The following is a 21920-nucleotide window of genomic DNA, read 5'->3' on the forward strand; positions in this document are numbered from 1 at the left end:
TTCTAATGCTTTCATATATTTATTTGACCATTCTGTAAATTATACATACAGTTTAAAAAAACATTTACGATGATTATTTTTTTAATACAAATCTTGTGAGTGCACAGCACTGCCCTGCACCTCTGGGCCTTCACATTGGGTAGAATACGACTGGGTTTGATTGTGACTGTGTTGAATGCGGCAGTGTTTAAAGTGACTGGGACAGACAGACATACAGACACGCACACACTTTATTGATCCAAGAGGGAAATTCTGGACATCCAGTAGCAGATATACTTAGTGCACAGAAGTTACAAAAGACGGATAAGCTATAATGATACATACAGTGGTGTGAAAAAGTGTTTGCCCCCTTCCTGATTCCCTGATTTTTTGCATGTTTGTCAAAATTAAATGTTTTGGAACATAATTTAAATATTAGTCAAAAATAACACAGTTAAACACAAAATGCTATTTTTAAATGAAGGTGTTTATAATTTCATTTAAAAATAGCATGTTGTGTTTACCTGTGTTGTATTTAACTAATATTTAAATTGATATGATGTTCCGAAACATTTAAGGATAAAAAAAAAAAAACCTGATGTACCTCATCAGCCAATAACTATTTCATTTTCAAATTATGTTTATTAATTTAGGATTGTAGGACTTAATGTAAGCTATAATGAACAAAAAAATCATGTATCTGCACTATGGGCTGGTTGGGGTTTGTTTTGTGTTAAGCGCCATGCTGTTGGTATTCTGTAGTCACACTTTCTGCACTCGGGCATATTTCCATTCTCCTTCCCTCATAACTGCAGGCTAATGTTGTGTGTTTTTCTAATTTCCCATCTTCAGAAGTAGCTAATGCTAATGCTAGCATTACCTGTACATGTTGTTTCTATTTAATCACCCAGTCAGAGCAGCAGAAATGAGTTAATCTGCTCTTGTTAAAACAGCAGAATGGCAATATAACAGGTTTCATTATCATCGTACAGATTATTTATTTATTTATTTGAGCAACATTTCTGGTTTATTCTAGATCTAACACTGTAGTCATTGTTTTTGCAGCCAGTATGTGTAATATGTTAGTCAAAATCCAAGTTAATAAAGAGTTATTACACCAAATGATTAGTAACACGGCCTGATGTCCGAGTCAACGTCATAGTTGTGAAAAGATATAGTCATTATAATATCGGGCAATATGTGCATGAGAAAAGCTTCCCAAATAATAATAATAATAGTCCCCAAAGGCAAGGTGTTTGTTCGGGCCTGTCCACATGCCTGCAGATATTTATAAAAACAGTGAAGTCTGCAGTGCTAAGCACATGTTTTTATGATTAACAACAGCTTACCTTTACTGCTAAGACATTCAGACTGTTTGGAGCTTCAGCAAAAAAAAAAAAAAAAAAAAAAGTCCTGCACTCATTAAATAAAGGTTTTTAAAGTTTTTAAAGTTTAGTTTCATAGGTGTAAACACTTGTGCTGTAAGTAAGAATATCAGTAGTATCCAGGTAATGTTGCAAGGCTGAAAGCAGCAGAAATAGCATCTCAGCTAGATGTAGTCAGGTTATATTTATCAGTGCTGTTAACAGATGATCTAAAGTAGAGTCTCTGGTATTATCGCTTAGCCTTGTCTAGAGACGCTATTTCCTTACTTTAGTTTTGTTTTTCCAGTTTTATAGCTTTAAATTCTCCAAAGATTATAAAAGCAAGTCAGGATTCTCATACTTCTACTGCAGTACTCTCAGTAACTGTACCTTAAACATGATGCTTTGGTGACCTTACGCACAGTAAACACACGTGACTGTCAACAGCCAATACGTAATGTTTTGACACTACAGTATAAAAAAATGGATACCGCCCAACCATAATCTTAACAAATTATTATTTGACCCTTGCTAAATGATTATTTACATTATTCTTAAGCATAAAACTATAATAATTAATAGTGTCTTAACCAGTTTCAATTAATAATTAGTTAACACATTGCTTTTACATTATTTATTACTGTCATAAGTACTCTTATATGTAACCCTTAATGTATAGTTTTACCAAAGATTTTATTGGCTGCTTTTTTTAACCATTATTAAAGTAAATGGTTGTCCAATTGATTTCGTACAGCTTTAAAGCAAATTAAACCAAACTACATTTTATATGTGAGATTGTTGTCTTTATATCCTCATCCTCTTTAAAGTTACTTGAGGTGATAGGATAATGATCCGTCCATTTTCATGCTTTAAAACATAAACATCATAAAAAACTCATCTTTAATCAGCTGCATATATTTTCATACGACATTAAACCAGCATGTAATACCAGATTAGCTCTGCATTCTAAATCAGCTCCTCCAAAAGCTTATCTTATCTCTGGGGAATCAGATTCGGGTCCTGGGGGCCCACAGCTCTGAGGAGTCATGCTCTGATACACACGCCTCGGCTCATGATGAGGTTTGTAATTAGGCAATGAGATGAACAAGGTGTATAAAACACTCAGCTGAGGGTTTACCTGTGTAGACCTGTCTTAATAATAATTTTATGCACCTATCATAGCATTATATGGACTTATGTCTTGGTGGAGATGACCGTCGAATCCGTGTGTGGACGGGTTATGATGTGGGGTGCAGTTTCATATGATGCTAGATCACCTTTTGTCTTTTTTCTTTTGTCTTTCTTCTTTCTTTTGAGCCCAATATTACATTAATAAGATCCTGCAATCAGTGGCCCTGTCTTTCCTGAACACTCACTCCAAGGAAGTGCAAACAGAAAATGTTTTAATTTGTTAACACCACTAGTTCTGTATTGTAATTTGATTCAGATTCTGTTCTTTAACTCTCTACTGTAGATTGATGATGATGAGTGGCGTTTTCTGCTGACGGGTGGTGTAGGTCTGGACAACCCTCACTCTAACCCCTGCACATGGCTGCCCAAGAAATCCTGGGATGAGGTCTGCCGATTGGACAGTCTGGAGCGCTTCAAGGGCCTGCGCAAGGACCTGGCCGACCTGAAGGACGGCTGGAAAGAGGTTTATGACAGCAAGGTGGGTTTGATAATGTTCCTAAACTAAATCCTGATGTTAATCTCAGCTTCTGAGTTTCTTAACTAAACTTAGGCATGGACACCTATAGCACTGTTTTGGATTGGATTCGTTTTACTTGGGTATGTAGGGTAGGAGTGTGCCATATTGTATTGTACGTGATAATTTGGCCAACATTTTTAAATATCATGAACAATATTATACCCTAAAATATCGTGCCATATTACCCATCCCTAATTATCACATCAGGGTGCTACTTTTTCTGCTTTTAGCAAAAGAAAAATTCACACTGTTCTCATTTTCCATTATATATCTACTAGTGACAGATTATATCTGTCCAGTATCATTTATTTTACTTTAATTCTGGATATATAAAGATATTTAAAGTGCATTATTAGTATCATGACATTCTGGATCATTGATTCTGTTACAAATCTGATAGAATTCTTGTTGTTTTTTTTATATATCTCAGTTAGGGGTGTACCATATCATATTGTATGCATTAATAAAATGTAATTTTCATTTTGTTGCAATAGTGCAATATTTTAAATATATATTTTTTTAATACCATGAATTATTGTGATATTATTTTAGGGCCATATTGCCCACCCTTAATGTAGGGTAATGTAAATATTTTCTTTCATTTTAGTCCCGTTCGTATCCACCTTGTCTGTCATTTTCATGGAAAGCTCAATTTTGTTTCACTAAAGATTCCATTGCCTTTTACCCTCTGTGAAATTAATCTGCTGTGAATTGAAGGTACATATTCTATCTAGTTTGTATCCAGATTTGTTTTTGATAGTCTAGACAAACAGAAACCACGAGAAATTAGATTTTTTTGTGAATTGTGGTTTGAAATGTGGTTACAATGTTATTCGCAGAGTTGCAACTCTGGTTAAACACTCTGAGCGCTCCAAATATATTTCATTGTGTCTTTTGCATCACTCACAACATGACAAACAACAACCTCATTAAATCCAGAGTAAGGAAAGAAGAGTGTCAAAGGTTAGTTATTGATGCCAACCTTGATACCACCTTAACCATGCTTTTAATCATGTTTGTGATGTCAAGACACACAAATAATCTTAAAGATTAAATAATCTTTAATCTGATCTCTTGCATATTACAGTGTGGACAGCTATCTGAACCAATATGATTATAGAAACTAATCTGATTTGCCTGCAGTCTGAACACAGTCTGAGATATCTTGGGTAATTTAAGTCTGTAGCAAACCTCAGGTGTTCAAATCCAGAAAATGGGCCAAAGGACTCCATATTGCCCACCCTTAATTAGCATAATTAAAACTCTATTTTCCTTTTTTTTTTTAACTCTTTCTAAACTCTAAACTCGACCAGGCCTACCACACTATACACAATCATTTTTGTCTCCCTCCCAGGAGTAAAGACAAGTACAATTACTCACAGAATATTGCAACATTTTTTTTTAGCTGATGGACATAAATTATATACATATAAATCCTTTTAGCCAATTTTTTGCATTAATTTATTTAGGTTTCTATTGTTAAACTCTTAGGTTTTAAGAATAATTAAGGATAATTAAATGATTAATTGTGATTAATCACAGAATATTGTTGCGACCAATTAACTATAGCTGCTTCTGCCCAAATCGAGCTCTAGAGAGTCTGTTTTTCTAAAAGCCCTGAAGAAAATATAACTGACTAATTGTGAACTTGATGTGTGTGTCTGTATGTTTTACACAGAACCCTCATCACACCTGCTTCCCAGGAGAGTGGCAGGAGAAACTGGGACAGTTCCAGAGAATGTTGGTTATACGCTGCCTGAGACCAGACAAGGTGAAGCAGATCTTGTAAACACAGATTTATTTAGCTGAAATGTGCATTCAACTATGTGATAAATTAAACTGATATGCCACATGTCATGGGACAGAAACTAGCATCAGGCCCCATGACTTTCGCCATGTCTTATGAATGCTATGGAACACTGCTGAGTTGGGGTCTCCTGAATTGAGTGTGAATGTGATTTCTGCCAGAATAGTTTTTTTTCCCGCACTGACCATTCAAGCCAGATGCCATCCTTACCGCCAACTGCACTGTCCTCCATGGGTGGTAATATTAGCCTTCTATGTTGTATTCCCAGTACATTCATTATACTGTGTGTGGATGGACCATCAAGCCTTACTACAACTCCCATAATTCACCTGCACCCACTATCAGCCCTTACTACAACTCCCATAATTCACCTGCACCCACTATCAGCCCTCAGTCCAACTCCTATAATTCACCTGCACCCACTATCAGCCCTCACTCCAACTCCCATAATTCACCTGCACTCACTATCAGCACTCACTACAACTCCCATAATTCACCTGCACCCACTATCAGCCCCTCACTACAACTCCCATAATTCACCTGCTCCCACTATCAGCCCCTCACTACAACTCCCATAATTCACCTGCACCCACTATCAGACCCTCACTACAACCCCCATAATTCACCTGCACCCACTATCAGCCCTCACTCCAACTACCAGAATTCACCTGCACCCACCATTAGACCTCACTACAACTCCCATAATTCACCTGCACCCACTATCAGCCCTCACTCCAACTCCCATAATTTACCTGCACCCACTATCAGACCCTCACTTCAATACCTGCACAACATCAGAAATTACATGTCTCATCCATCGGCACCCACTATTAGACTTCACTCCAACTCCCATAATTCACCTGCACCCACTATCAGCTCTCACTCCAACGCCCATAATTCACCTGCACCCACTATTAGCCCTCAGTCCAACTCCCACAATTCACCTGCACCCACTATCAGCCCTTACTCCAACTCCCATAATTAACCTGCACCCACTATCAGCCCTAACTCCAACTCCCATAATTCACCTGCACCCACTATAAGACCTCACTCCAACTCCCATAATTCACCTGCACCCACTATCAGCTCTCACTCCAACGCCCATAATTCACCTGCACCCACTATTAGCCCTCAGTCCAACTCCTATAATTCACCTGCACCCACTATCAGCCCCTCACTACAACTCCCATAATTCACCTGCTCCCACTATCAGCCCCTCACTACAACTCCCATAATTCACCTGCACCCACTATCAGACCCTCACTACAACCCCCATAATTCACCTGCACCCACTATTAGACCTCACTACAACTCCCATAATTCACTTGCACCCACTATCAGACCTCCCTCCAATACCTGCACAACATCAGAAATGACATGTCTCGTCCATCTGCACCCACTATTAGACTTCACTCCAACTCCCATAATTCACCTGCACCCAATATCAGCTCTCACTCCAACGCCCATAATTCACCTGCACCCACTATCAGCCCTCACACAAACTCCCATAATTCACCTGCACCCACTATAAGCCCTCACTACAACTCCCACAATTCACCTGCACCCACTATCAGCCCTTACTCCAACTCCCATAATTCACCTGCACCCACTATCAGCCCTAACTCCAACTCCCATAATTCACCTGCACCCACTATAAGACCTCACTCCAACTCCCATAATTCACCTGCACCCACTATAGGACCTCACTCCAACTCCCATAATTCACCTGCACCCACTATCAGACCCTCACTTCAACTCCCATAATTCACCTGCACCCACTATCAGACCTCACTCCAACTCCCATAATTCACCTGCACCCACTATAGGACCTCACTCCAACTCCCATAATTCACCTGCACCCACTATCAGACCCTCACTTCAACTCCCATAATTCACCTGCACCCACTATCAGACCTCACTCCAACTCCCATAATTCACCTGCACCCACTATAGGACCTCACTCCAACTCCCATAATTCACCTGCACCCACTATCAGACCCTCACTTCAACTCCCATAATTCACCTGCACCCACTATCAGCCCTCACACAAACTCCCATAATTCACCTGCACCCACTATAAGCCCTCACTACAACTCCCACAATTCACCTGCACCCACTATCAGCCCTTACTCCAACTCCCATAATTCACCTGCACCCACTATCAGACCCTCACTTCAACGCCCATAATTCACCTGCACCCACTATTAGCCCTCAGTCCAACTCCTATAATTCACCTGCACCCACTATCAGCCCTCACTCCAACTCCCATAATTCACCTGCACTCACTATCAGCACTCACTACAACTCCCATAATTCACCTGCACCCACTATCAGCCCCTCACTACAACTCCCATAATTCACCTGCTCCCACTATCAGCCCCTCACTACAACTCCCATAATTCACCTGCACCCACTATCAGACCCTCACTACAACCCCCATAATTCACCTGCACCCACTATTAGACCTCACTACAACTCCCATAATTCACTTGCACCCACTATCAGACCTCCCTCCAATACCTGCACAACATCAGAAATGACATGTCTCGTCCATCTGCACCCACTATTAGACTTCACTCCAACTCCCATAATTCACCTGCACCCAATATCAGCTCTCACTCCAACGCCCATAATTCACCTGCACCCACTATCAGCCCTCACACAAACTCCCATAATTCACCTGCACCCACTATAAGCCCTCACTACAACTCCCACAATTCACCTGCACCCACTATCAGCCCTTACTCCAACTCCCATAATTCACCTGCACCCACTATCAGCCCTAACTCCAACTCCCATAATTCACCTGCACCCACTATAAGACCTCACTCCAACTCCCATAATTCACCTGCACCCACTATAGGACCTCACTCCAACTCCCATAATTCACCTGCACCCACTATCAGACCCTCACTTCAACTCCCATAATTCACCTGCACCCACTATCAGACCTCACTCCAACTCCCATAATTCACCTGCACCCACTATAGGACCTCACTCCAACTCCCATAATTCACCTGCACCCACTATCAGACCCTCACTTCAACTCCCATAATTCACCTGCACCCACTATCAGACCTCACTCCAACTCCCATAATTCACCTGCACCCACTATAGGACCTCACTCCAACTCCCATAATTCACCTGCACCCACTATCAGACCCTCACTTCAACTCCCATAATTCACCAGCACCCACTATCAGCCCTCACACAAACTCCCATAATTCACCTGCACCCACTATAAGCCCTCACTACAACTCCCACAATTCACGTGCACCCACTATCAGCCCTTACTCCAACTCCCATAATTCACCTGCACCCACTATCAGACCCTCACTTCAACTCCCATAATTCACCTGCACCCACTATCAGACCTCACTCCAACTCCCATAATTCACCTGCACCCACTATCAGCCCTCACTCCAACTCCCATAATTCACCTGCACCCACTATCAACCTTCACTCCAACTCCCATAATTCACCTGCACCCACTATCAGACCATCACTCCAACTCCCATAATTCACCTGCACCCGCTATCAGACCCTCACTCTAACTCCCATAATTCACCTGCACCCACTATCAGACCATCACTCCAACTCCCATAATTCACCTGCACCCGCTATCAGACCCTCACTCCAACTCCCATAATTCACCTTCACCCACTATCAGCCCTTACTCCAACTCCCATAATTCACCTGCACCAACTATCAGACCCTCACTCCAACTCCCATAATTCACCTGCACCCACTATCAGCCCTAACTCCAACTCCCATAATTCACCTGCACCCACTATAGGACCTCACTCCAACTCCCATAATTCACCTGCACCCACTATCAGACCCTCACTTCAACTCCCATAATTCACCTGCACCCACTATCAGACCTCACTCCAATTCCCATAATTCACCTGCACCCACTATAGGACCTCACTCCAACTCCCATAATTCACCTGCACCCACTATCAGACCCTCACTTCAACTCCCATAATTCACCTGCACCCACTATAGGACCTCACTCCAACTCCCATAATTCACCTGCACCCACTATCAGACCCTCACTTCAGCTCCCATAATTCACCTGCACCCACTATCAGACCTCACTCCAACTCCCATAATTCACCTGCACCCACTATCAGACCATCACTCCAACTCCCATAATTCACCTGCACCCGCTATCAGACCCTCACTCCAACTCCCATAATTCACCTGCACCCACTATAAGCCATCACTACAACTCCCATAATTCACCTTCACCCACTATCAGCCCTTATTCCAACTCCCATAATTCACCTGCACCAACTATCAGACCCTCACTCCAACTCCCATAATTCACCTGCACCCACTATAGGACCTCACTCCAACTCCCATAATTCACCTGCACCCACTATCAAACCTCACTACAACTCCCATAATTCACCTGCACCTACTATCAGACCCTCAGTCCAACTTCCATAATTCACCTGCACCCACTATCAGACCCTCACTCCAACTCCCATAATTCACCTGCACCCACTATAGGACCTCACTCCAACTCCCATAATTCACCTGCACCCACTATCAAACCTCACTACAACTCCCATAATTCACCTGCACCCACTATCAGACCCTCACTCCAACTTCCATAATTCACCTGCACCCACTATCAGACCTCACTCCAACTCCCATAATTCACCTGCACCCACTATAGGACCTCACTCCAACTCCCATAATTCACCTGCACCCACTATCAAACCTCACTACAACTCCCATAATTCACCTGCACCCACTATCAGACCCTCACTCCAACTTCCATAATTCACCTGCACCCACTATCAGACCTCACTACAACTCCCATAATTCACCTGCACCCACTATAAGACCTCACTACAACTCCCATAATTCACCTGCACCCGCTATCAGACCTCACTACAACTCCCATAATTCACCTGCACCCACTATCAGCCCTCACTCCAACTTCCATAATTCACCTGCACCCACTATCAGACCCTCACTCCAACTCCCATAATTCACCTGCACCCATTATAAGCCCTCACTACAACTCCCATAATTCACCTGCGCCCACTATCAGACCCTCACTCCAACTCCCATAATTCACCTGCGCCCACTATAAGCCCTCACTACAACTCCCATAATTCACCTGCACCCGCTATCAGACCCTCACTCCAACTCCCATAATTCACCTGCACACACTATCAGCCCTCACTACAACTCCCATAATTCACCTGCACCCGCTATCAGACCCTCACTCCAACTCCCATAATTCACCTGCACCCACTTTAAGCCCTCACTACAACTCCCATATTTCACCTGCACTTAGGTGTTTTTTTTTTGTTATTTCTTTTAGGGTACATCAATGGAATTTTTAATACCCTTATACCACATTTCTTGAGGCAACAATCACTATTATTGTATAGTATATGATTTTATGTTTTAGGTAAACGTAAGGCACAGAAATGAACAATAATGATAAGGCTTCACCTGGATTGGCCTGAACAAGTATGTGTCTTCATCTGCCAGTCTCCTTTGTATGTCCTTCTCTTCATCTCTCCCTCAGGTCATCCCCATGGTTCAGGAGTTTGTGTCTGGCAACTTGGGCCATCAGTTTATCGAGGTGCCCCCCTTTAACCTGGGAAAGGCATTTGGGGACAGCCACTGCTGTGCCCCCCTCATCTTCATCCTCTCGCCCGGATCAGACCCCATGGCAGCGCTACTCAAATTCGGAGATGAGCAGGTACAAGTTTCATTAAATATGTATAAATTCACCTACTGCTCACTTTTGTTCCTGAGGTGCAGTTGAGTGCAGAATGTCAGCTTAATGTTTCATTGCCTTTTCCATCTTTGTCACAAACTTTAACTTCAAAGTAGTCTTCCCTGTGGGGTTCTGGGCCAAAATATTTGGACTTAAATCACTTCTTCCTTCAGCAAGCAAACTAAAAGTACTTGCTGTACTTAGCAATAGTGCTGGGAATCACAGGGCATCTCACGATATAATTAAACTATTCATTAAAAATCAATACTGTGTTTTTGTAAATTGATACAGTATTGCATGACAAAATATCACAATAAAATACAAGATCAATATTGGGATTGGTTGTTGATTAAAAAGTGTGGGTCTGTGATGAGCAAGAGAGTGGACTATGTGAGAGAGATGGTGGAGAAAGAGGTGAGGTGTCTGATTCAGTCTATCCTAAATAACTGCAGATAACCTCTGCATGAGACTTTGGCAGCTCAGAGAAGCAACCAAAGTAGTGGTAATTCCTACCACGATATACCTCTATAAAACACCTGCTGATGACATCACACTTTGTTTTTACTGTGTTACTGTGTGTTATTATTAATAATAGTGGTCATGTTGTGTTCTGTGATGTTAACTTGTGTGTAGTTTTTTTGTGTTTTTTTTGCTGTTGACAAATTAATTTCCCCAGAAAGGAATAATAAAGTTAAGTATGAGTATGTATATTTTTTATAGCCCTAGTAGCAATGTGGTGGCTGTGGTACATCTGGTGGTTACTGTTGTGTTGCAAACTGATTGTTGTGGTTCAATATGAAAATTTTAATAACAAGCAGTCACAGAAAGTGTTAATGTGCTTTAAAATAATAATTGGATCTCATCTGCTCACTCTGATGATGCATTTTAGTGAAAAGTCTAAACAGAACTGGCAAAAGTAAACTATTTAATGTAGACTCTTAATTACAGCTAATTTTCTGCTGAACTTAATCCGTTCTCTCTGTGGTCTTTATCTCCAGGGCTTCACAGGAAACAAGCTGACCTCTCTGTCTCTGGGTCAAGGCCAGGGCCCCATCGCCATGAGCATGATCGAGACAGGTGTGAAGGAAGGCACCTGGGTGGTCCTGCAGAACTGCCATCTGGCCACATCCTGGATGACCACCCTAGAACGAGTGTGCGAGGTAATGCTGGAGGCAATCAGAATTTGATTTGATTTGGGTTATTTTATCTGATGTGTGAACATAGCCTTAGTGAGTGAGTGAGTGAGTGGGTACAATTGTCTCAACTAAATTGGGGAGTAAACTGCATAAAAGTAAGTAAATAAATAAATAAATAAATAAATAAATGATCCATAAAGAGGCATGTTTGAAGATTAATGTTCCATGTTTAGCTGTATAAAAATACCTTAAACTATCTTTTTCTGACTTGAAATTTTATGACTTTTCCTATTAGAAAAAGTAATACTTTGTTTTTGTTTGTTTCCATGTGGGCTGTACACCACTAGGGTACAAAGATTGTCTTATGGGTCATTTTTGACCCATGAATTCTAAAAGCATTTAAACACCTAAAAAAAGGCCTCACAAACTCTCTTTAATACACACTGCATCAAACATCATAAGAATGACTTCAGAGCCAACAGTGTATTCAGCTTCCCATGTCCAGCACATTTCATTCCATCCACCTGTCTCCTGTTCATCACACAGCCATCCAAAAAATAATTTTGGATAATACACATTTGGAGGATTCAAAATTCAGTTAGGCTGCTTTATTTTGGGGCTATATTTTTTTGACCCATAGGGGAGTAAACAGAATGTTAAGATTGCACAAGGGTTAATATAAAAACAACAGCCATTCAAAACGGTTTGTTTGCCGACGGTAAAGCTCTGAGAAATGTATATAAATGATTATTATATCATTTTGGGCACATTAAACATAATTTTTTTTTCCCTTCTTCTTCTTCTTCTTTCCAGGAGCTGAACCCAGACACCACTCACCCGGACTTCCGTCTGTGGCTCACAAGTTACCCCTCTCCTAACTTCCCTGTGGCCGTCCTGCAGAACGGAGTCAAAATGACCAATGAGGCCCCTAAAGGGCTGCGCTCAAACATCATCGGCTCCTTCAACATGGATCCCATCTCTGACCCAAATTTCTTCAGCAGCAGCTCCAAACCAGTAAGCATAAATCCAACACTGATGCTGAATGCATTATGAGTTATGAGATTTTGAGTCATGAACACAAATATTTTTAGATCTTGCTATTTATTTTTTCAAAAATTGTAGCTAAAACAGTCACTATAGAAAAATATGCATGCATTCGCTTCTGTTCTGTAGAAATTAAGCTAAAATTGTCCCCCATGTTGGGGGCGCAGCCAGACCCACATGCTCATTTTGTAGTCTCGTCCTGATCATTTTTACACCAAAACCTAAAGGACAAGAAGCAATTGTTTTTGTACTGGATTCCCATTTTGTCCAAGTGTCCTAACAGTAAAAGTATATTTTATTTAGGTATTTTATTACCAAACCATTGATATTAACATCAAATTACGATACCAGAACTCAGCTCTCTTTACCCCTGAAATGAACCGAAGCTGCTGTGAAAGCAAACACCAGTTATCAATAAAAGAAGAAAATATAATGTTTTCAACCGTATTTGCTCTACTAATCACTACTGATTAGAAGTGTGAAGAGACTCACAAAATACAAAACTAAATGTGCATTTTTAAATATTTTGTAAGTAGTTTTTGTCAGTCAATTTTATTCTGCTTATGAATTATATATGATTTATCATATGCAATAAAATACAGAACAGTATGCAGATATTGCAGCCAGTTTTACCATAAACCCAAAAACTTCTTTTCTGTATGATCTCATGAATCTCTTCAGACCTTAAAACTATTGTCACAGTCCCCCAGTGAGGCTTCTGTATTCAACTTGCAATCCCCCTGAGGGTTTTATACAGACTTTGCAACCTGTGACCAAGTCTCTATAGTTTAAACTTCTGTGTTGTTTCAATGCATTGCCACAATTCCATAGATGGTGCCCTCTCCCCACATCACTCCAAAGGGTGATGTCACTCAGCACAAGGCTTCTGTGAGCTGATGTATCAGAACTGAGTCGCTGCGCTTTCCTCCAAGTGCGCTGTGATGTTACTCGGCAATGCTGCATCAGCAGCAGTTGGAAAAGAGGTGGTGGTTGATTTTACATGTATCGGAGGAGGCATGTGCTAGTCTTCACCCTCCTGGTGTTGGGGCATCACTATTAATAGGGGGAGTCCTAATGAGTGGGTTGGGTAATTGGCCTTCCAAACTGAGAAGAAAATAGGAGAAAATATTGGAAAATAAATTATCCTTTAAAATTTCTAAAAAATGATTTATTCTTCGTTCTCTCGTTTGTTCCAGGCTGCCTTTAAGAAGCTGCTGTATGGCCTGTGTTTCTTCCACGCCCTGACCCAGGAGAGGAGGAAGTTCGGCCCCCTGGGCTGGAACATCCCCTATGAGTTCAATGAGACAGACCTGCGCATATCCGTCCAGCAGCTTCACATGTTCCTGGACCAGTATGAAGTGAGGACACACACACACACACACAAGAACAGAGTGCAGGCTTTCAAAAACCCACTCCTGCACCTCCTTCACACGTACATCATCCCGTCCTCAGCCACACCCACCCAGCCACTCTATTACACACACTCCTAACACCGGCTCTCCACGTCTCCAGCTTCATTTCCACGCACACCAGTGCTCCTTTCATAAGCCCCAGTGAAAGGGGAGAAAAAAATGAAACCCTTGACATTTCCCCAACTTCAGAGGCACCCTTCCATGCTGCTCTCGCCATCCCTTTCAAAACAAGCACTCTCTACATAAACTGATCAAGAAACTCTCCCAAAAAATGTGATGACATTTCCATCGCAGTGCGCCGCTCGCTTCGCGGCATTAGCAAGGGAAATTTCAGCAGGAAATGTCACAGTACCGACGTTCCCAGGTACACCTTTTCATATCTAACCTGCCGTCCTCACCCCCCACTTCAGTCCTCCACCCCCCACCAAAGTGTATGAACTTACCGCCCCACGCCTTCACCAACATGCATAATGAAAAGGGCCTCTGGGGTTTAAAAATACTGTAAAAACACAAAACAATTGAATGAAGTGTATCTATCTCTATATTTATTGGCCGGTATAACCAAATCCTAAGTGTTTTAATTACTAACAAATATCTAATACATGGCATAGACAACAGGATTTTCAATACATTTCTTTTACTCTTTATTACCATATCCAAAACATACAGTACCAGTAAAAGTTTGGGCACACCTTAAATTTAGTGTTTTTGTTATTATTTAAAATGTTCTACATTATTCTTTAATACTAGTCATCCAAACTAAATATTTTAGGTTTTTCAAAGTGGCCCCTCTTTCTTAGATGACAGCTTTCCACATCCTGGCATTTTCTTTATGAGGTAGAGTTACCTGTAATTGTTAACAGCTGTGCTGAACTGCTAAGGAGTTAATTGCTTGAATTTCTTGTCTCTTAATGTTAGTTTGAGAGCATCAGTTGTAAAGTTGTGAAGAGGTAGAGTTGGTATACAGTGAATAGCTCTATTTCAGTAATGTTCTAATCCATATTATGATAAGAACTACTCAACTAAGTAAAGAGAAAATACTTTAAGAAATAAAGATCAGTCAATCCTAAAAAATGTTGGACTTTGAATGTATCCTTAAGTGCAGTCGTATAACTATCAAAAACATTTTGATGAAACTGGCTCTCATCAGGACTGCTGCAGGAAATGAAGACCAAGAGTACCTCTTTTGCCTTGGATAAGTTCATCAGAGTTACCAACCTGAGAAACCACAAAAGTATGAGTATGTGTTAACACTTTTAAGTTACTACATGATACTTTGTGTTTCTCCATCCTAGTCTGGATGACTTCAGTATTCATTTACAATGTAGGGGGGAAAAACACACAGAATGAGATGGTGTGTCCAAAGTTTTGACTGGTACATGCAGTTCTTATCAATTAGGTAATATAATAGGCTGATTAATAATATCTGCTGTTTAAAAAAAAAGGAAATTAATAAAATGAAGTTTTGATCATAATTGTATGAGTCATTTGCCTTTGTAATCCACCCTGCAGGAGGTACCGTTTGATGCGCTGCGCTATATGACCGGAGAGTGTAACTACGGAGGCAGAGTGACGGACGACTGGGACCGCCGGACCCTCCGCACCATCCTCTCCATCTTCTACACAGCCAGCATCATCACAGACCCCCAATACAAATTTGACCCCAGTGGCATTTACTATTCACCAACCGAGGGAGATGTGAGACACACACGCACACACACACACACAGCCGTAGAATAAATAAAGAATACACAGAGTGTGTGGCACTGGTTTCCTCATACACATTCATGTAAATACCGTCATGAATTTTAAACACAACATTATAATGTTAAATCTTTCCAATTACATTCCAGCATAATCTTCATTCTTTATTTGAACTTCCAACCAAAGCACGATGATATTTATTTATCAGAGACGTCTAGGAGATGTAACTGACCTATAATACACAGGAATGTATCACACTCCCACTCCCTTCTTCACAGAAACTTCTGAGCATCATTATGAGCTCTAAGTTCAATAACTAAGCGCAGTGGGACGCCGCCAGTGTCGGCGTCTAATTTATTTGCGAGTGCATGTATAATCTACACTCAATTTTATTTGCCATTTTCTTCCAGAATCTTTTATTCATGAGCATTAATTTGCATAGTCATTATTATAAATGTCAGCAATCTCAGGGGTTGCGCGTTTAAAGTGTGTGCTGTTATTTAGCGCCTGTGCTTTCTGTTCTCGTTCCGTCGCATCAAGAATTGCCTCGCTTTCTTTTTGCAGCACAACAGTTACATTGAGTACACCAAGTCCCTCCCACTGTACCCTTCACCCGAGATCTTCGGCATGAACGCCAATGCAGACATCACCAAGGACCAGGTGGAGACGCAGCTCCTGTTCGACAGCATCCTGCTCACTCAGGTTCCATTTCACAACTCATCTGTAGAAACGTCTGAGAAACCCTTTTAATGTCAAATCAAAAGAGAACAGAGTACTGTAACAATCATAACCAGGAAGTAAATGTTCCAAACATTTATACTAACAGCCAATTAAATTACTGTGCTCAAAATTTCAAGAAACTCAAATAGTTTTATTATTAGTTAAATAATTTAGTTTGCCATTTTACTCAAAGTTTACCTTCATATGGACTTTTTATTAGATTCGTAAGCACTGAATGAGGTATTATAAAATAATTCATCTTACAAAATAGTATTATGTAGTAATTGATGGACTAAATTATATTGTAATATATAAAATTTGCAGTAGGAGGTAATGATCTATTAGTGCAACACTTAAAAAATGAAATAAATAAGATTGTATTGATATACAGTACCAGTCAGAAGTTTGGACGCACCTTCTCATTCAATGTTTTTCTTTATTTGTTTTCTTTAATTTATTTTTTACATTGTAGATTAATATTAAAGACAATTAAAAAACAATTAATGGACACATATGTAATTATGTAGTAAACAGTAAACAAGTGTTAGTCCTACATCTGATCAATCCCCTGATATAAACCCAAATGAGATGGTGATTTGGTAATTTGGGATGAGCTTCACAGTGTGAAGGAAAATCAGCAACTATTGTTCAGCACCTCCAGAAACTAATTTAAGACGCAGAGAAAACGATTCCAGGTAACTCTACCTCATGAAAACACAGAGAAAATGGTGTGCATTTCTTTTATTAAATCTAAATATGAAATATAAAACATATTCTGGTTTGTTTAACACTTCTTGTTTGCTAAATAATTCTGCATGTGTTTCTGTTTAGCTGTCTGTTTCTGTATAGCTTCATTTACAATAAAAAACATGAAAAGAAAGAAAGCAGATTGAATAAGAAGAGGTATGTCCAAATGTTGACTGATACTGTAACATAAAATAGTTATTTAGGGCATGAAATGAAAACATTTCCAATACATAACATGTCTAGTGAATTCTGATTATTGAAGGCTTTATGAATGGGTAATGTGTTTGCACTTATATTGAGGGCTTCGAAACCTTTCATAGAACTTACTCTATAATGCCAAAAATAGTCATTCATTCATCCAAATCTATTTAACGCCAGTTCTGATTGCTTCCATGGCCACCTAGAAACCAAACATCTAGGCAAGCAGACTGATTCTACAATCTGCAATTGTAGACTGCAATTTCCGCAGTCAATCACTACAGACCTCCAAACATCATGTAGCTTTAGATTAGCTCAGGAACAGTAGAGCGTGGAGAGCTTCATAAAATGGGTTTTGATGGCCGAGCAGCTCCAATCAAGCACAATGCAGGCGAGCGGATGCTTTTGGCAATATAGTTTAGGTCATGTTGTGAGTAATCGCATAAACAAGTCATAAATATCCAAATGTTGCAAAAAATATATATTATTCAGTGCTTATGAATGTGTTCTGATGTCTTCAAATAAAGTGTAGGCAATTTTTTTTCTTTCTATAACCATAACGTATGTGTGTAATGTGTTTCAGTACCTTTATCTTTACTTTAACAGTACATACATGAAAGTTTACCCCAAAATTGCCCAAAATTTAATTAGATTCCTGTTAGCCTTTTTCTAGATTGGTGATGGATTTATGTTTTTTTTGTGCAATAATTGAGGTCACCCTCAATGTCATAAAAATATAATATGTTAAACAAATGACTGTTAATCTGTGTAAAAAAAAAAACCCGCCATATTTTAACCTTTGCTCAAGATCATTCTATTGGTTGTAATACTAAACATAAAACTGTCAGAAATGTTACGATTGCTAACAGTCAGTGAAAGGTCAGGTACAAACTGAGACGATGAGGACTAACTGTTAAAATCAGTGTTTGAGGAGAACAGTTTGTACTTCGTGAGTTCACTGAGAGTTCCTAGAGCTTATAAACGGCTGACAGTTCCTGAGACCAAAGTAAAAAGAACATTGTTTAGCTCCAGAAACTGTCAGCCAGCAGGGCCAACATGTTTAATATACAGCTCTGAGGAAAAATAAGAGACCACTTAAAAATTATAAGTTTCTTTGATTTTATCAAATTAAAAAAACTCTGGAATATAATCAAGAGGAAGATAGATGATCACAAGCCACCAAACCAAGCTGAACTGCTTGAATGTTTGCACCAGGAGTGGCATAAAGTTATCCAAAAGCAGCGTGTAAGACTGGTGGAGGAGAACATGCCAAGATGCATGAAAACTGTGATTAGAAACCAGGATTATTCCACCAAATATTGATTTGTGAACTTGTTTTCTTTGCATTATTTGAAGTCTGAAAGCTCTGTGTCTTTTTTGTTATTTCAGCCACTTCTAATTTTCTGCAAATAAATTCCCTAAATGACAATACAATAAAGAGGAGAAACTGATTCAGAAACAGTGGTCTCTTATTTTTTCCAGAGCTATATATGCAAATATACAATTATTAATATCCTTTTCACTGTAAGCCTGAATATGTTGAATTTAATTAAATAATTTGAGGCAATATCTTCTCACCAGTCTCGAACGTCTGGAGGTGCTGCGAAGTCATCAGATGACATGGTGTACGAGGTGGCAGCAGATATTCTGAGCAAGCTGCCGCCGGACTTCAACACGGAGGCAGCAATGCGTAAGTTCCCCACCAGCTACAACCAGAGCATGAACACGGTGCTGGTGCAGGAGATGGGCCGCTTCAACAAGCTCCTGCAGACCATACGAGACTCCTGCATCAACATCCAGAAGGCCATCAAGGTCAGAACCTTAGAGGAACTACACTATTTAAACAGGATGTACTCCAGGCATTCACTGACACGTTATTGATTTCAGGCAAACATGCAGGATTATTAGCTTTGAGCTTTATATTAAGGCAGCCAGCAGCAGGAGCCCTTCTTCAGTTGTTCTAAGGACCAGTTCCTAAGCTTGGAGTCTTATTATACATACTTTTGGTTGTGGACTAGAGTTAGCATGAGTTAGCATGGAGTTAACAGTCTATAAATCATATCAAATCAGTTTTTACTCACAGTTTCCACTGTCCCAAACATCACTAACAAATTGGTAACACTTTACAATAAGGGTATATTATTAATAGTACCTACAACAGAATATCTACATTTTTTTTATTGACACTAATTAAGACTTTATTATTATTAAATTTATTGCAGAAGAATGTGGTAAATAATAATGCTTGATACATTAGTTAAAAACTGTTGTAATTAGTTAATTAAAAAAATAATAGTCTAAATAATAATTATATAAAACATTCTGTCATAATCAATGTTATGTATTAATGTTAATGTATTGTAAAGTGTTTATATTTATGGAGAAAAATATATTGTTCAATACTGTTGAAACTTCTACTGCCCCTATAAACACCCCATTGTGAATTAGTTAAAAGGGTCTGGTGTCAAAAAGATTCTGGTGGCTCCCTTGTTCTGACATTACGATAAGGAAACCTCCATAGAACCACTCTGGCACCACTCCTCACCCCACAACCACCGCCAGAGCCCCGTCCACTAGATCAGTTAAAGAAATACCATTTCGGTCTACAGGTTGAGAACCTCAGACAGTAAACAGCAGGATTATTTAGCAGACTTCGTCTGAGGGAGGGATCTGTACCTACTGTCTGTGGCAAGTCAGCAGATAAGGGAGATGCAAGTACTTTTTACAGTTAAGCATGAACTAGCTTGTTCGTCTTGTGCCATTTAGCACAACCTAACACTTGTGGTAAATGCTCAGTGTAAACTTGGGGCGTGGTCAGCAACATCTTATTTGCATAAAAGTGACCTAGCCCTTAAGTGGCTCATTCTGAAAGGGACTGAAACTGGTAAGAATAGAGCTGAATAGATCTTTTTACATCAAAGGTGATTTTGTGAAAATAACTTCATGATAGTGTTTTGTTTAGCCTATAGACGGATTCTAACTTAAGTTAATAGAGGTATAATATGTCCCTGAAAAAACATAGTTAAATATGGATCTTTGGGTTGCGAATGGTCCAGCGGGCCACAAACGCTGCCACTATGATCAGAAGATCGCAGGTTCAGATCCTGTTCATGTAGCTTGCCATTGGCGACCGGAGCCCAGAGAGAGCACTATTGGCCTTGCCCTTTCTGGGTGGGTTGATGGCATCTCTTCCCACATCACTCCAAAGGCCGATGTCGATCAGCACAAGGAGTCTGTGAGCTGATGTATTGGAACCGAGTCGCTGTGCTTTCCTCCGAGTAGTAGATGCAGCAATGCTGCATTAGCAGCAGTTCAAAAAAGGGATGGTGACTGACTTCACATGTATCGGAGGTGGCATGTGCTAGTCTTCACCCTCCTGGTATGTTGGGGCATCACTAGTGATAGGGGAGGTCCTAATGAGTGGGTTGTGTAATTGGGCTACACAACATGTGAAAACATTACTGCTGTTCCTTACAGTTGGACATAACAGGAGTGTTAAATCATTTACATTTCACCACTATTCACGTTAAATGCCAGTTGTAGAACACGTTCCATTTCGAGGCAGAATCTAAAATAGAGCAGACGTATTCCACTGCAGGCCTTCTCCACGTTTCTGCTGGAGTACCTGCTCTCACGCTGGGCCTCCTCTTGCTTAAGAAAGTTACCCTGCTGTTTGATTGACAGCTTCAATCCCGGCTAACACTCTCTTCTCTTTCTTGATGAAGCAGCCGCGCTACCAGCCATGGTCTGATCACAGGCACCGGCTTTCATTTACACACGGCAGACCCTAATCCTATAATCTAACTTTAATATAATCCCTTAATCTCCTCCGGCTCCCATCTCGACTCCTGCCCCGGGGCACCTCGCTGCTTCACCTCGTTTGGTGATTTGGCCTCGCCCTTTCTGCTGCGTTCTCTCTCTTCCTGCTTATCCCTCATCTCTGCCTCGCTCATCTCTCTCAGGCTCGTTAGCTCAGCTGCTGTGGAGGAGATGAGGCAGGTATCATTCTTTAATCTGGGCTGCTGTTTGCGGAGGGCCTCACTATATGAGTTCCGTTATGTGGGCTAGATTGAACTCCAAATGAATGGAAGTGAAGGAGTAGTTTGGTAAGGCTGAACTTTCATGGAGGTTTCGAGGCAGGCAATATCCAAACAAAAGAATTTTGTGGGCACATTAATGTCAGTGATTCAGCAGAATAAGGCACTGCCACTTTGATCTGGGGATTACTGCTTTAAATCACAGATCATGCAGCTTGGCATCAGCAGCCGGAGTCTGAGAGAGCACAGTTAACCATTCTCTCTCTGGAAGGGTAGTTGGTGTTCTCTGGTGCGGACTGGCTTAGACTTCTTTTG

At 40.5% G+C, this 21920-nt stretch overlaps 1 protein-coding gene and 1 long non-coding RNA gene across 5 annotated transcripts in view; one reads left to right on the forward strand and one right to left on the reverse strand.

Annotated features, from left to right (window-relative positions):
* Positions 1-21920, forward strand: part of dnah7 (dynein, axonemal, heavy chain 7) — a 234257-nt gene that overhangs the window by 185906 nt on the left and 26431 nt on the right. For both annotated transcript variants that reach the window (XM_022680457.2, XM_049485303.1), the window contains exons 53-61: positions 2818-3012; positions 4730-4822; positions 10413-10589; positions 11606-11767; positions 12557-12757; positions 13984-14145; positions 15712-15897; positions 16468-16605; positions 19150-19380. In XM_022680457.2, the coding sequence (XP_022536178.2) occupies positions 2818-3012; positions 4730-4822; positions 10413-10589; positions 11606-11767; positions 12557-12757; positions 13984-14145; positions 15712-15897; positions 16468-16605; positions 19150-19380 (1545 nt within the window). The remainder of the gene's footprint in view (positions 1-2817; positions 3013-4729; positions 4823-10412; positions 10590-11605; positions 11768-12556; positions 12758-13983; positions 14146-15711; positions 15898-16467; positions 16606-19149; positions 19381-21920) is intronic.
* Positions 8522-10054, reverse strand: LOC125805021 (uncharacterized). Of its 3 annotated transcripts, XR_007441294.1 has the most exons (5): positions 9996-10054; positions 9319-9741; positions 8979-9275; positions 8767-8936; positions 8522-8597 (listed from the first exon to the last, which is right to left on the reverse strand). It is a non-coding gene; the product is annotated as an uncharacterized LOC125805021 (long non-coding RNA). The 3 variants fall into 3 exon arrangements; XR_007441293.1 differs by lacking the exon at positions 9996-10054 and having other exon boundaries at positions 8852-8936; positions 9319-9966; XR_007441292.1 differs by lacking the exon at positions 9996-10054 and having other exon boundaries at positions 9319-9966.

The sequence above is a fragment of the Astyanax mexicanus genome, chromosome 11 (genome assembly GCF_023375975.1).
Source record: "Astyanax mexicanus isolate ESR-SI-001 chromosome 11, AstMex3_surface, whole genome shotgun sequence".
Taxonomy (NCBI): Eukaryota; Metazoa; Chordata; class Actinopteri; order Characiformes; family Acestrorhamphidae; genus Astyanax; species Astyanax mexicanus.